Genomic DNA, 15281 nt, shown 5'->3' on the forward strand with positions numbered 1-15281 from the left:
GCACTCTGGGATGCCGCCCGGAGGCCAATAACGTCGATTTCCGTCCACACGAACCCTAATCCGAGTTATCACTATCGAATTTAGCACTACTCCTCTCGTTTGGGAGGAGTTCCGAAATCGATTTAAGGAGGCGGTTAACTCGATATTAATGACGACGTCGTGTGAACGGATGCAGCGTTAAATCGGTAAATCGGTATATCGGCCATTAAACCGATTTAAAGTCGCAGTGTAGACCTGGCCTCAGTGCTGCTGTTTGAGAGGTTAGATATGGATCACATCTGTTTAAGACCTGAGTATCTTCTGGTGTGGACAGGGGAGCCCATTCAATAAGAGATGATTTGTCTTTTAAGATAGAGAGAGTCACTTGGAAGGAAAACCTTGAAGACTCCTTGATACCCATGCAGGGTGTATTCCACACCCAGTTAAGGTTTGCAGCAAGGTCTTGTGAAATCTGCAGCTGGAGAGAATTGTCTGGGATTTCCCACACATTAGAGTCCTTGCTAAATTTCCTTCTTATGACAACAACACTTGCTGCAGCATGACCGTGTTCATCTGCAGCAATTGCCACTGTTGGAAGGAAACGTATCTATGGGATCTTGAGTGGTATCTGCGGTGATGTATTCTAGTCTTGGAAAGTGACATTTTTAAAGGGAATTGATGTAATGCAAATTGAAAAATGCCCAGGTTAAAAAAAACAGCCCCATTAATTTGTATTAATGTTTCTCTTTGGACTAGAAAACTCTGTCTTCCAGGAACAAAACATGCCCCCCAAATGATAGCAGCATCCTGTGCTGTGCTGAGTGGATACAATAGTTGGGTTTGCCTTGTTGGAATTGGATGTGCTTAACTACAAGTTTTCACTGTGGTTTGTCTCCTGAACGTATGATTTTTCTCTTCGGGTTGTAGGAGAAGATCCATGGCACAATCTGGCATGAAATCGATGACTTAAAGGCTTTCAGGGTGCTGGATCTGGAGGATTTTGAAAAAATGTTCTCTGCTTATCAAAGACACCAGGTAAGGGTGGGGCTCTTTCCCCCCAGCATTTCAGGTCTCGAATTTCTTGAGACTCTGGATCAGGATGGGACACATTAGTGACTGGACCTTTCACTGGCACCACTTCTGCTTGAGAGTTTGGTGCTCCCTAGAAAAGCACAAGAGTGGGCAGGTGGGTGGAGAACTGTTGGTGAAAGTACAGCATGCTGTTGCCTCAATATTTAATCCAATGTGTAGCCTGTGGATACTACAGATCCCAGCAGGTAATGCTCTGATTTGATCTGAGCAGCAGCTAGCTTCTATAAAGCTCTTGAACTTTGTATTCGGTGCTCCTAATCTTTCTGCCTTTTTTTCCTTCTTATTCCTCCAGGGTAAAATTCTGGGCAGCTACAGAGTATTGAGCTATGCGACCAGAGTTAGCTATGTTTTGCTTTCTCTTTTTTCCAAACAACATATTGGCCAAACTGGCTGAGTTATAGAAACTGTCCGAGTTACAGATTGTGACACTAACACCATACTCTAATAGCAGCCATTTATTAGAAAGTCTTTTCCCCCCTCCTCCTATTCTTGGAAAGCGAGTCACCTACAATCTGTCTGCTTCCCAGGAATGAGATTCAGCAGGAACGGGGCTGTACTTCTGCCTCCTTCCCTCCCCCAGATTTCTCTAGCGTTTGGAATGTGTTTGGGGAAACTTTCTTGCAACACTACAGAATCAGGCCATTGCTCCCAAGTTTGAAGACAGACACGGAAATGATAGCGAGAAGCTATTTTGATGCTTAAATATTGCCCCCTATAGTGTTGCAGAATTACCAAGTGAGACTTAGCTTGCTTTGTTCTCTCACTCTTCTCTCAGAATTTTTCATCCAGTGTTAAATTATAAAGATATTAAAATAACTTGCATAGTCTGATTTAATGGCACAAACATAAGGAGTTTAGTCAAGGCTTCCCTTCCCATCATTAGCCGGTACCACTGAGTCTACACTAGGTATCAGACTTCTATTATCAGGCATTGGCAAACTGGTTCCAGTGAAAGAACTAACCTGGGCACCGTATGTCCAGCCATCATAAAAGCAGGATTCGCAGAACTCTTCCGATTCATTAACCCAACGGTGTGTAGATGAGCATCCCGACTTAGAAGCTTTTGAGGTTCCATTGTATGATGGGAATGTTGCACTTTGGTACTCATTCTGCCTCTGCAAATATCTTGACATTTCAGTGGTGTTGCTAGGATTACTGACCGACCAGAACTGTCCTAATCTTGGGATGTTCAGATTAGGCAGATTATTTGCATGAGAAACTATCCTCCTAAGGTATTTATTCCTCAATAAGAATCCAATTTAGTAAGACTAAAGTACATGAAATCCATTCCTTGTCCATGGCTGGCTTTAGGCATTTGCGATAACCACAGCTATGAGGGGAACCCTGAATCCATGCTGAAACAGACAGTTGCCATCTGTACATGTTAGCAGCCATAACAGCAGCAAGACAACATCACAGTGCAGTGATGTTGCATCAACACATGACATCAAGATGTAAATATTGGAGCTTCATCAGTAGGAAAGGTCTTCCAAAGTCTTGCCTCCTTTGAGCCCCAGAATCTAAAGCCAAGGCTGTCCTTGTCTGCCAACTCTTGGTTAGAAACATAATATTTATGGCTGCATTACCAACCACTGAAAACAGTTTGGCCTGTTTAACCATAATCTAACCTGACCCTAACCTCTTCCCACTGGAATGGAGCCATCCTCCGAGAATGATCTCCAGGAGTCTCAGAATGGTCCATTTGATCATTATAAAAATACTAGAGTACTTTATAACACTGCAGTATCACTGATGTAAGATATACTAGTGTAGAATACCGCAGTATGTTTTTGTACTAAAGGTTATTGACTGTATTCCAGCTTTGGCTTCAGTTTTACAGATTTTTTCTTTAAATATTCCTTTGTTGCTCCTTTAAATGATGATATTTCCTTTTTCATCTACATGCATTCCAATGCAAACTGGATTCCAATCAATAAGTCCTCACCATTTCTTTTTTAAGGCCAAGCAACCAAAGTTCCTCATGAAATTAAAATCTGATCAGAACTTTTCCAGTTGATTCACACTTGGTCTTTTCTTCCTTTTTATTGCTGGAAATGGTCCACTCTGCCCAACTATGTGTTTACTCTGGGTTCGTGACTTTTAAACTTCATCCAAATATCTGTGAAGAAAAATGTCAAAGCAAATCTCTGCTCTTTTGCATTTGAAACAGAAAGTGAGCGTGTAAATAAGGCATTTCTTTCTTTTGCTGCTATTAACATGGTCTTAATATATTTTTCCAGTTTCATTTGTTAAACTGCTTCTTTATTTTTAAAGACAAAAGGATCTGTTCTCCCCTCCCTTGGCACATGTATCTCCTGCTGGTGGCTGTGGGCAGAAGCAGTGTTGCGTCCAGTGGACGAGCATTGGACTAAGAGGCAGGTCTCTTGGACTCCTCTCCTGACTCTGCCACTGACTGTTTGTATGATGTTGACTAAATCACTTGAGCTCTCTGTGCTTTAGTTTGCCTATGTATAACATGGGGATAATACCAACTGCGGAAGGGTGTTGTGAGCCTTAATTAGTTAGTGTTTGTAAAATACCTTGAGATCCTGGATGGAAGTTGCTCTGAAGCACAATGAGTTATGATTAACAATGGGGAGCTAGGTACATACATAAGGAGAGGAGAACAGAGCCTGGAATGTTAACCTTGGCAGCTCTTTAGATAAGGACTGTGGCCTAGATTTTTAAAGGTATTGAGATGTTGCTCCACTCAGCGTTGCAAGGCCCAAATACCATTGACTTTCCATGAGCAGAACAGAGCTTAAATACCTTTTCACAATCTGGGCCTATGTTACTTGCAAATAATTTTATTCTCTTAGAAGACTTTGTATGGCTAAAATCTGCCTCTTTGTTAAACTTGGGTATCTTTATCTTTGTGGCTAATGTTTGGCATGTTTCCTTCTCTGTTATTTGCGGCTGCTGCCTGCATAGGACCTGCTAACTAACCCCTCCTCCTGTAAGCAGGTGAGTACCACTGTCTGCCTCCTAAAAACAAACTATTGGCTTGCAAAATTCTCCTGTGGCGTGCAGACCAAAGACAACACACAGCACCATGCAAATAAGGGGCCGTGTGCTCATCTAGTGCTTGATTTTTCACCAGATCCTGCCTGGGTGGGGAGGAGGTACAAGGAGTTCCCCTACTTGCATTCATCCGGGGTGGGAGGAAGCTGAGCACAAGCATTATCCTTTCACTCAATTGCAAAATGTGGAGGTCTCGGTGACCACATAATGGAAACCCCATCAGTGTAGCTTGCCCTCATTGGTTTCCTTCTTGACCATTTTTAGCAGACGTGCCAAGGAACAAATGGGGCACAGAATGTGAAGTCCTCCTCAACCGTAGCAATGCTTTCTGCAGTTCAGTGTGTGACACACCACAGTAGGGCACTGTGGGGAAAGTTTACACTGACCTGTCCACACCTGCGTTGGAGATTACTTCAGTCTCTAGGTTGGTCACTTCAGGTCCCTTTCACCAGCCACAAAACAATCAATAAAGAAAAGCTTCTGTCTGGGGGGCAGGAAGAAGATGCTGAGGCTTGAGTTGGGAAGAGGTTTCAGGTCATTTGACAGTGACCCTTCAACAATTGAAGAGCAGAGAAGGTAGATGAGAGAGGAGTCTGGTTCAGGCCACCTTATTTGGGAGGCTCATAGTCCTCAAAGACCAGGAGGAGAGACAGAAGTATGTGCACGTGAAGTGAAGAAGTTCAGGCTCACTTGTCTACTCATTGCACTACAGGCACCTTAAATAAAATCAGAGCAGAGAACACTTCAAAGAAAGGCATAGCTTTCGAAAATGGGTTTGTTCTGCAGTTTAGTCCCTGCTGTCCTATAATGAGTCCTGGTCACCAAGTCTCTGGGAACTGCCCTTCCCAGAAAGTCCTATAAGAACCTTGGTCACCAGGGGAAGCTGATACACAGTTGTGGTCAACTCAGTATTTTTCAGCATGTTAAGGGACAACAAAGGATAAGGTTGTGTGGTAGAAACAACTCCTCAAGGCAAGTTTCTTAGGTTGGGATTTTCACAAGAGCCTAAGGGGAATATGGCTGTCTGTAAAATAGGTACATCAGTTATTTCTCAGCCATGTGAGAGTACTAATTAAGGCCTTTAAAGTAGTGGAGATGAAAAGTTTTTAAAAAGTCTATTCTAGACATGCCTGTGCAGAGCTTCCGCTAGCCATATTCAGAGTCACACAAGCCCTTTGAGAGGAGAGAGACTCACTATGCATCTTTGGGTCTCAAGTCCTGGTTAATTCTTTATTACTAGCAGACAATGACAACTGCAGGGAGCTGGTTGCAGCTCTCTTATCCTCAGCTGCCCTGCAGAAGCTAGAGCTGCAGGGAAGGGCTACTCAGCTGCTGGCATAAGTTCCCTAACAGATCTGACTCCAGTGGAGGATCAGGACTAATGCCAATCTGCTCCAGCATGCCCCTTCTTGCCCCCTGACTCAATCCTTTCCTTTTCCTTATGCTGGGGTCTGGAGGGCAGCTGATGTCAGAGATGGTTTGCTGCCTCTGCCAGCGTCACACTTGTGGAGATTCTCCTAAGAGGGATTTCTCCAGGGTCAGTTTCTGGCCCTCAGTGGACTGGAGAATCTGGCTCTGAGACAGCACGGGGCATGCTCCTGCTGAACATCCACTTGGCATTGGTTCCCGTTTTTGTGTGGTGAGTACAGCTGACTGACTCCAGGGATCCCACTCATCGTGTCATTTCTCTGTGTTTCTTGGCATCCCTCACTCAATGGGAATTTGGCAGGCTTGTGCTCCAATGGTGAACTTAATAGTTAAGAGACAATATAAGGACTCTTATCCAACTGCCTCCAACTGGGATGCAACCTTTCCGTACTGCTAGGCAACCTCTACTGCAGGCACTTCCTCCTGGAGGCCATTCAGGCTTCTGAATAGATCTGTGTTCCTGGGGATATACACACACATGTGCACTGCACTATAATGCTCCCGGTTCTGCGCTCATATTGGTTTTACACCAGTGTAACTCTGTTGATGGAGTTACTCCTGATTTACGACAGAGTGAGATCTGAATGGGCCCAATGCCTAAAAGCTAGGATGATTCTGCACAACTAATGATGATCAGCATTTGTTTGACTGGTGAATTGGGGTGAAAATCTGTCTGAGTCCCTCGTCCTTTAGAAGTTGATTTCTGGCACTTCCTATCTCCTATTCTGCCTCCTGGATGAACCTCTCCACAAGTTCAGCGCTAGTGGATTAGGCCGGACTGTTGCCCAATATACTTGGTTCATTCTGTGGATGTTGGCTAGAGGGAAAAGGAAGAAAAAACAGGGCACTGATTATTTTTTCTGTCTGGTTACTTGCAGAAAGAGATGGGCTCAACTGAGGACCTATACTTGTCCACACGGAAGGTTAAAGAGCTTTCTGTTATTGATGGTCGAAGGGCTCAGAATTGCGTCATTCTCCTCTCCAAGTAAGTGTAGTAGCTATGAACTCACAGTGTATAGCATAATTAATATGCATAGAGGCAAAGATAGACCCAACGCACAGACACCCAAATACTGAGATCAACCATGGACACCTGCACATGCGCACAGATGCAGATGTATCCACACCCAGACAAGAGATGACATCTTGCCTACGTGGAATTGCATCCACTCCTGGAGATCCGAATGTATTTACAGGTTTGCAAACATACCTGGCCATCCAAAATATAGGCACTCCACAGATTTGTATTGAAACACAGGCAAGTAGATAGGCTCTCAGCTGCCATAAACACACACAAACAAGTGTATGTGGGGAATGTGGCCACTGTGCAGTCAACAGTATATGGGCTCATATGCATTTGACTGCAGTTTTTCTGTCACATCCTTCTCTGCATGTTGCTCTGAGAAACCCTTTGGGAGCACACCAGACCCCTGAAGGATGCTGGCAGATCCAATACATTTTCCCCATCAACCCTTAAAAAAAAATTATTATTGCCTTTGTGGGGAAGGCAGTGAATGTGTGACACACACTCAGGAGACACTTTAGATGTTAAGTGCCAGCAGATGTGTTTTCATTCTCCATATCCTCCTGCAATGACCTGTGTGTCCTCATATGCCGTGTATCTGGGCTATATGCACACCTTGCATGTCCTTGCCAACAATTCTAGGCTAGGCTGCAGGTCTGTTGCTAAACAACAGGTCTGGCTCAGCTCTCAGCGCAGCAGCAGAAGACTCCCCTTGCCACCAGATAGGAGAGGAGTGTCAGCAACTGGGGTGGAGACACCTTTTGGGGCGGGGCACTCAGAAAAAATCATTCCATTGCTCAGCAGGAGGTGCAGGTTAATAAGCGTTGGATTCCTTCCCTCTCCCTCCCTCCAGCAAGCTAACAGTTAAAAGCAAAGCTGCAGCCAGACCAGCAGAAATGGAGCCTGTTCTTTCCATTGCTTGGTGAAACCCACTGAGGTTCTCATAAGTTACTTATGTGACATTAGTCAGCATGTCAGTGAGACACCCTCCACCCCCCTGTCCCAGTGAAAGGGGTCGGTTTACAGTTTTCTGTCTGCAATAGTTGCCTGCACATGTCATTGGTAGCTGGCTGGGGGTTGTTTAGGGGCAGCAGGATTTTCATTCCATTTGACAGATCTGCTGATGTGTCTGGGGCCCAGATTAGCTCTCTTAAGCATGTGGAATGTATCTTACATTGATGGGAGAAGATCTCAGGGTGAGAGCCTGTTACTTGGGTTGTCAACAAGAGATTTGGGTTGTTTGTGCATCTTTCTTTTCCATACATTTAAGTTAACTGTAACCCGGTTAAAGGCACCAGGGTGAAGCTCTAGGGACTGAATTTGTGTCTCTGTCCAAAGAACAAGAACAGCTTGGGCACTAGCTTCCCCTCCCCTAGCCCTTGTTCTGCCCTGCTCATATGCCTCAGACCTGACCTGGGGGAAGTCTCTGAAAGAGTGAGAGCGGAGGTCATTCTCTAGGCCTTATCTTCTCTTCCCCAACTGCTAGCAAATGGGCCTTGAGGAGTGGTTCTCAGATGTGGACACTTGTATTCTAGGAATTAGGCTGAGCGCCATCAGCTCATTTCACATGGTCAACCAAGCCATCATCAAATGAGCATGATTTTGAGTAGCCACTGATCTAGTTTGGATTCAAAACGGGGACTTGTTCCCCATTACCAACATCTCGAGATAAGCGGTGCCCACAGTAAACGACATTCTGACCCCCTTGTCTTAATAGAGGCGCCAAGGACTGAATGGAAAATAGAGAATAAACTCTCATTTCTTTCTTTGAGGAGGTTAGATTTGAGCCTAATGGATAGAGCAGTAGCGAGGGAAGCTTGCGGTGTGTTCTGTGCAACTAGGAAACACCCATCTCGAGGGCTATCAACCTAGCATTTTCCATGTGCATTAAATAGCCTAGATTCAGAAAATAAATTTTTTTTAACATATAATGGGCGCTTTCCCTGAGTAAAGGCGGAGTAAGGACCTAACAATGTGCCCAAAATTGTTGTTTTATTTAGAATCCACAGCTCCATAATTCCCTCACAATATTCATTTAAGACAAAAGAAGCAAAAATCTTTGGGCAAAAGGTTCCCTTAAATTCATGCCTTTCTGTTCCACGGTCTATAGTCAGATTTACTTCCAAGTGCAGCATGTGGCTTTTTCGGGTTGATTGCAGACAATAATTACAAGGGATTTTATCATGCCTTTGCTGTTTCCTTCCTTCTCCAGCTTCTTTATCCTTCGCTCCCAGCCTCCACCAAGCCTTTGAAAGTGAAATTCTCCAATTAGGGAAGGGGATCGGCATTCATGAGCGTGTTGCTTTCCCTGCCCTCTTTGAAATGCATCTTATGTTCATGCAGGCGTACACAATAAGTGTTAGGTTTTTTTGGTTATTTTTTTGAAAAAAAAGATGCTAAGCAAACAGAGTGCATTTGTGTAATCCTAAAATCCAAAGTTGCAGATCCAACTCTCAGGTTGCTGTAGTACTTTCCAACAGCTGTTTCCAATTGACTGTAAGTGTGCATACATCCCTATAGTTTATTCCCTCTTTGTTTACACTAAACTGTCGTGTCCTTTAAAGTAAAATAGCTGTATGAGGTTTTTTCCACTACTCGAATGATTTTGTTTTACTAACACGATGTTAGAAAGGGTCAGGCAGAGCTCATATTTCATAGGGCCCAACAAGCCAAAACCTAGCTGGAGTGGGAAATGGCCATCTCTCTCATATTTAACAAGACTGTGGCAGAAGGGATTAATTGGAATAAATTAAAGGGGACGAAAACTGGAATGCTAGTTGATTTCTGTTGACGAGGAAATTTAGTTGGTAAATGTCCTTCAGTGTCACCTTCCTCCTCATCCTCTTCCTCGTGAAAACATTTTTTTTTCCCGGTCATTTACCATCACTGAAACCTTTGGATTTTCTCCTGTGCAGTGGGTGCAATACTCATGTTGTGGAACCTGATGAGTCTAGATCCAAGCCCTAGTCCACGTCAGGTAGCTATAAGCCAACTGCAAAGGGCTCAGATAAGCATCCAAAATGCAGCTCTGAATGTTTCATAAGGTTATTTTCTCACACTGTACCTCCAGTATGTCCCATTCAAGCCAGGTTACAGGACTAACTCTCTCTGGTGTGTCCTGGCTCCCACCAGGTCCAAGGACAGCGTCTTCTGTGGTGTTTCTGACATGCACCAGTTTCTGCCACATCAGAAATCAGCCTCCCTCACAATATTCCTGATATCCCCAGTTTCCACCAGGTCAGAGGTCTCTGGTCAGACTTCTGTGGCCTGGAACAGCCTGCCTGTCCCTCTGGACCTCATCAACTCTTCATCTCTCTTCAGCTCTCAACTGGAAATTTCTCTGCTCTCCTTTGCCTGTACCTTTTCTTTCTGTCTGTTCCAAGTGTTCAGATTTCCTGATTTAATATGGTGTCCTTGCACAATTCCATGTAGTGTCTCTTGTGCAGGCCAGGTGTCTTATGTTGTTTATATCTGTGAATCAGTATGGACTTGGGCAGTTATTGCGAATAAAACTTTTCATACTAAGGAAGTATTGTACTGAAAGCATGTACTTGTGTGCCACTCGTCAGCTGGTTTAGCTGAGGCCTTGGCAAAGACTATGGCACTGGGACTGCTGCATGCAAGTGGGCCATTCGCACCTGTTGCTCCTGTGCAGGAATTGGTCAGCAGTGCCCATTCCCAGGAACCATGGTGAGTGCCACAGAAGTGCCATAGGTATACACCCAAGTGTAACTGGGGTGAACTGCAGATGTTTGCACTCGGGCTGGAGATCAGGCTCTGAAACCATGTGAGGGGAGGTGAGTCTCTGAGCCAGAGTTCCACCCAGCCCAAACATCTACCCTGCAATTTTTCGCACCATAGCCTGTGTCCTGCGAGCCCAAGTCAACTGTCTCAGGCCAGCTATGGCCATGCAGCACATCTTTTATTGCAGTGTAGACGTACTCTAGGGTTGGGTATCACACAGTCTGCCACATGGTACTGCCTTCTCAGCACATCAGTCATGGGATGTGGCCACTGGTTCAAATCCAGCCAGTTTTGGCAGTGAATAGCAGGCACTATTATTGAATGGCAGTTTGGTGGCTGTTGTGGGGGAGAGGGAGTCATTCCATTTCCTTTAAGACAAATATCTGGATCCCAAAAACATACCACGTGCCAGCCTTGGCTGGTGGTTTCAGTTTCAGATGGCACATGAGCTTCCTTCTTACCCTACAGCCATCTCTCTAGGTCAGGACTCAATGGGGCATGTGAGAATGTGTGTGTGGAGGAGGAGTTCAGTGCTGCTATACCTATCTGGTGAGTTAAAAAGAGCTTGTCGGTCTCTGGGGCTGCCAATCTCAGTTCCTGTCACAAGAACCATGAGAATCCTTTTTGAAAAAGTAAACTATCTTGGTCAAAGATGAGAGATTTATTTTCCCAGGGAGAGAGGAAGAGTGGGAATGACATCCTCTTGGTAGGAAAAGTTAATGTACTTTGAATAACTTCATGGTACCCTGGCAGTAGGTGACTGCACTTCTTTGAAAGCTGAGCAAGTATTTGCCCAGGAGTAGAGCAGTAAAATGAGTTGCTCTTTCCTTCTCTGGAGAGAGTTGGCTGATGAATGATGGGTGTACTGTGTTGGTCTTGCAGCAAAGGGGGAAGGGGTAACACCAGCTTGAATCAATGGATATCTTTAAGGAAGAAAAATTAGAAAGTGCTGGATGTCTGTAAGGAAGATTGATGTGAAACGACGGCATGTCTCCTGGGCATTTTCTGAGTCAGGCAGACATCTTTTTCTGAGAGGACCAAACAATAAGCCACTTGATGTCTGCAAGTGAAGCTGGCGTTAAATCAGCCGAGGTGTCCTGGGGAGATTAGTGATGAATTACTCTGCAAAGTCAATAGGGATTATTTGTGTGTCCAGAGGGGATAGAGGGAGGGAAGCTAAGTACCATATTAGAAGCTATTTGGTAATTGTTCAGCTTTAATGCCACTAGGAGAAGCCACAAGCAGTTGGGTCTCCTTGCTTCATCACCATGCGGGGAGGGATGGGCAAAGAGAAGAGGGTGGGATTCCTTCCACTGCTCTTTAGGTCCTTTTCCATCTGACCAAGACTGGGGCAGGATTGACTGCAGGTTTGGGCGCTGTCTGCACTATAGACGAAGCCTATTGTAACTGAAGAAGAGAGTGCTGCGTTCCCTTTTAAGTCACAAGTCACCAGCTGGGTTTGCAGCCAAGATCTTTGTTGTCAGTGAAGATGTATGAAGCAGAGAGGATGCAGCTGGAATTACACATGCCATTTGGAGTCTGGAGGACTGTGGCAGTTGGATAAATAATCTTTGGCTCTGGAGACTTGGTAAGAAAGTCACTGATGTTGGAGAATAGCTCTCCAATGCTGAGCTGTAATTTCTACAGTGTCACTTTCTGGGCCATAAATACACTTTTTAATTTGGTGTCTGTACCACACGCCAGAGAAACCTTTCTTCAGTCTTGAATGGAAAGATTTTACGCATCTGCTTTAGGTTCCTGTTTAATCAGTTCACCTGTTTCTGTTTAAATGCAACACATATGTTTCATGTTACTGTTGGAGATTTTCAGATCTATTACAGGGCTGATTGGGAGTTTCGAAAATATAACGAGAATCATTTGATTAACAACCCTTTGTGCCAGTTGTTCAGCTGGCTTCTAACTGTGGGACTCTGTTTGTGCTGTTGATATTTCAACAGTTACAAGCAGTTACTGCTCCAACAGAAAAATAAACCCCATTTTGATGAGTCCCTTCTATCAGATTTAATAGGATCTGTAATAGTCTGGGATGCCCACTTGCAGTCTTCATGACCCCATTACAGGCTTGCAAGTGACCAAGCTCAACTGCCTCCCTGCAGATGAGTGGGCAAGCTTTATGGCACTCTCTAAGATGGACTGGGTCAACCAAGTCAGATATTTTCCTGCTTGTGGTTGGGCACAGATGCATCCAAAAAATCAGTGTTTGTGTAGCTGTCTGTCATTTTGGGGCTCTCAAATATTTTTGAACAAAAAATGCATGAAGTGATTTTGGTGCTGGTGAAAGGTGCCAGGTCGATGGAGTTGGAAACTGAAGCCTTCAGTTAGGCCACAGAACAGATTAGAGTGACCAGCAGCAACATGAGCTTCCTCCACTGTCTTTGCCAATGTACCTCAAACCTGTCTGTTCAGTTTTTGGCCCCTTGTTGAAACTGATGCCAACTGGAGAGGATGATCTACGTAATGAATGCTATTTTTTTCCATATCCTCTCAGCCTGAATTGTTTCTAGTTTAGGTCAGAAAATCAGAGTAAAGACAAAGTTAGATTTCCATGAGAGAGCACGGTGTGCGTGTCTCCTCTGTAACAGTCTGCAGGATCTCTGCCTTACAATATGGCACCTACCTCCTGCAGAGAGCAGTCTCCTAGAAATGTAAAGGTGCAGTCCCAAGAAAAACAAAACCATAACATTTATGTAGCCACAATGTGTACGCATCTGCTAGGAAGTAGGCAGAGACTTACCAAATCATTTCACATTAGGCTCTTCAGCCATCAGATTGTAATGGGTTTTGATCACTAGCAAGTTCGTAGACTCCCAGATTTTAAGACTGATAGATTTTGAGAGCAGGAGTCAGAGCATTAGATCATCTAGTCTGATCTCTAGTTTAATTCAGGCCATAGAATTTCACCCAGTTCCCCCTGTGTTGAGTTGAGCTTGAGTCAACCTCGTAACCTAGAAGTAAAATGTTTTTTTCCAACCTTTCATTTCCAAGCCTTTTAATCTTCTCATCTCTTCTAACTGTGGCTCAACTGTGTGCCTTGTATGGAAATCTAGTTTTCTTACCTTTTGTGCTGGCAGTTGGCCCTGTGCACCATTTCTACTGTAGCTTCATTTCTAAAACAGATTGGGTGAATAGTTGGGAACAGCATAGCTGAAGCTAGTTTGGAGGCATAATTTTTAAAAAGTTTTTGAATGTCTGCTGATTCATATTTTAGTTCCCAGCTGTTTGTTATATTGGGCAACGTTAAAATGATTTAAATTTCTCAGATTTAGTAATATTTCCTGTCTGTAAAAATAAAGCACTTACATTTAGTTTTGCATAGTTCCAAAAACGTGATCCCATCCAAATGGCAATAGCAGCATGAAATGTTACTGTGATGTTTCTCAGCACTGAAGACAAAAACATTCTGCTGCATTCATCAACCCCATGACTCATTTATTTTTTTATTTTTTTCCCCGTGCTAAATGTTAAGTAATGCGTTGATTGGAGAAAGTCCACGGAGACTGAAGTCCTTTCTGCACAAAAGTTTCTCCTCCCACTTTGCCTTGCCTTGTCTGTAGGCTTCACTCCTGATGTAGAGACTTTCTTTGGGAGTAAGATAGCAGTTCCCTTTATGGTCCGTTCCATCTTGGAACAACCAATGAGGATGTCAAATGTGGTGTGTGGACTTTGTAATGTGGATAGCTGTTCACGAAGAACTGGATTGTGGACCGCCAAGCCCATTTCAGACAAGCCAGCTGGCAGCCATTAGATGGTAACAAGTTTTGATGGCTGCTGGTCTGCATTGGATTTGAACTGGTGACCTAGAGGTGAAAAGACTCTTTGATCAATTCACTGAGCCCTGCTTGTTTTGCTAGAACTGATTGCCTCATTAACTGCAGACCTCTAAAGAAGAGGGCAGAGGCTGGAGAGAGGATGATGATAATTTTACCACCTTGTCAGTCTGGCACAGGAGCTCTTATCTTGATGTGGCTACACTGCTGAGGGGTGTAACTCACTACCTGCCTAAATTCATGATGTCAATTCCCTTTTCAGCTGTGAATGCTGGCACAGTGAATTTCTCAAGCAAAACCAATACACTTGTGCAAAACAAATCTATTTCCTGATCCAGAAGGAGGAAGGTTCAGCAGTATTACTCAGTGGCCTTGGAGATGCTTTAATATTCCCAGAGGTGAAGCTTAGGTTCATAGTTGGATTCAGTCGTGTGTAGATTCAGGGTGTGAAGAGTAAAAGTGTTTGAAAAGGAAGGTGTCTGTGACGAGGGAAGATAAAAGGAATTCTGATCTATGAGGAGCCAATTGTTGTTCTCCTCCTGCTTTTGATGTGACTTCGATTAGCTGAAGGGGGGGGGGTATGATCTGCAAAGTCTTTGTACACCAGAATTGATTAAATCATCTTAACAAAGGTGACTGACTTCTTTAGATAAGTAAAGCGGAGGTGGGGGGGAAGAGTGACATAGGAGGCCCTGTGTTGAAGCTGTCAATGTGGCCTTTTATGTCTTGTGCTATCCAGGGGGGCTTTTGGTATTCCTCAAATTACTAATGGGGCAGTATTAACACTATTGAAAGGTTGAAGCTGTCAAATGACGAAATCAGACGGGCGATCTTGAAGATGGATGAACAAGAAGACTTGGCCAAAGATATGCTGGAGCAGGTGAGAAGAATCACAATTACTTCGTACAGGATAATTAGGTCTAAGGATAATGAGCCAGTTTCTCCTCTTGGAGCAGCTCATTGGGCCCATTTAAGACCTAGGATAAGTGGATGCAGCTCAGTCAACTTCACTGGAAATGTCTCCACTAAATTTGGCCCTGAGACATAATTGTGCTCATGTAAAAGAGAATTTTGCCCAGTGTGCCAAATGCATCCTTGGTGTAACTCCATTGATTTAGATGGAGTCACACCTGGAAGAGTTTGGTTCAGTAAGTTTTTCTAGTACATTATAACTTCAGTTCTCTGATCTAGAGAATATGCGGTTA

The 15281-nt window shown here is 44.1% G+C and overlaps 1 protein-coding gene across 4 annotated transcripts in view; it reads left to right on the forward strand.

Annotated features, from left to right (window-relative positions):
* DAAM2 (dishevelled associated activator of morphogenesis 2) overlaps positions 1 to 15281 on the forward strand; it is a 260805-nt gene that overhangs the window by 216872 nt on the left and 28652 nt on the right. For 3 of the 4 annotated variants that reach the window (XM_032790193.2, XM_032790191.2, XM_075064270.1), the window contains exons 15-18: positions 907 to 1014; positions 4003 to 4035; positions 6399 to 6505; positions 14872 to 14956. In XM_032790193.2, coding sequence (XP_032646084.1) covers positions 907 to 1014; positions 4003 to 4035; positions 6399 to 6505; positions 14872 to 14956 — 333 coding nt within the window. The remainder of the gene's footprint in view (positions 1 to 906; positions 1015 to 4002; positions 4036 to 6398; positions 6506 to 14871; positions 14957 to 15281) is intronic. The other variant, XM_075064271.1, reaches the window with a different exon arrangement.

The sequence above is a fragment of the Chelonoidis abingdonii genome, chromosome 3 (genome assembly GCF_003597395.2).
Source record: "Chelonoidis abingdonii isolate Lonesome George chromosome 3, CheloAbing_2.0, whole genome shotgun sequence".
Taxonomy (NCBI): domain Eukaryota; kingdom Metazoa; phylum Chordata; order Testudines; family Testudinidae; genus Chelonoidis; species Chelonoidis abingdonii.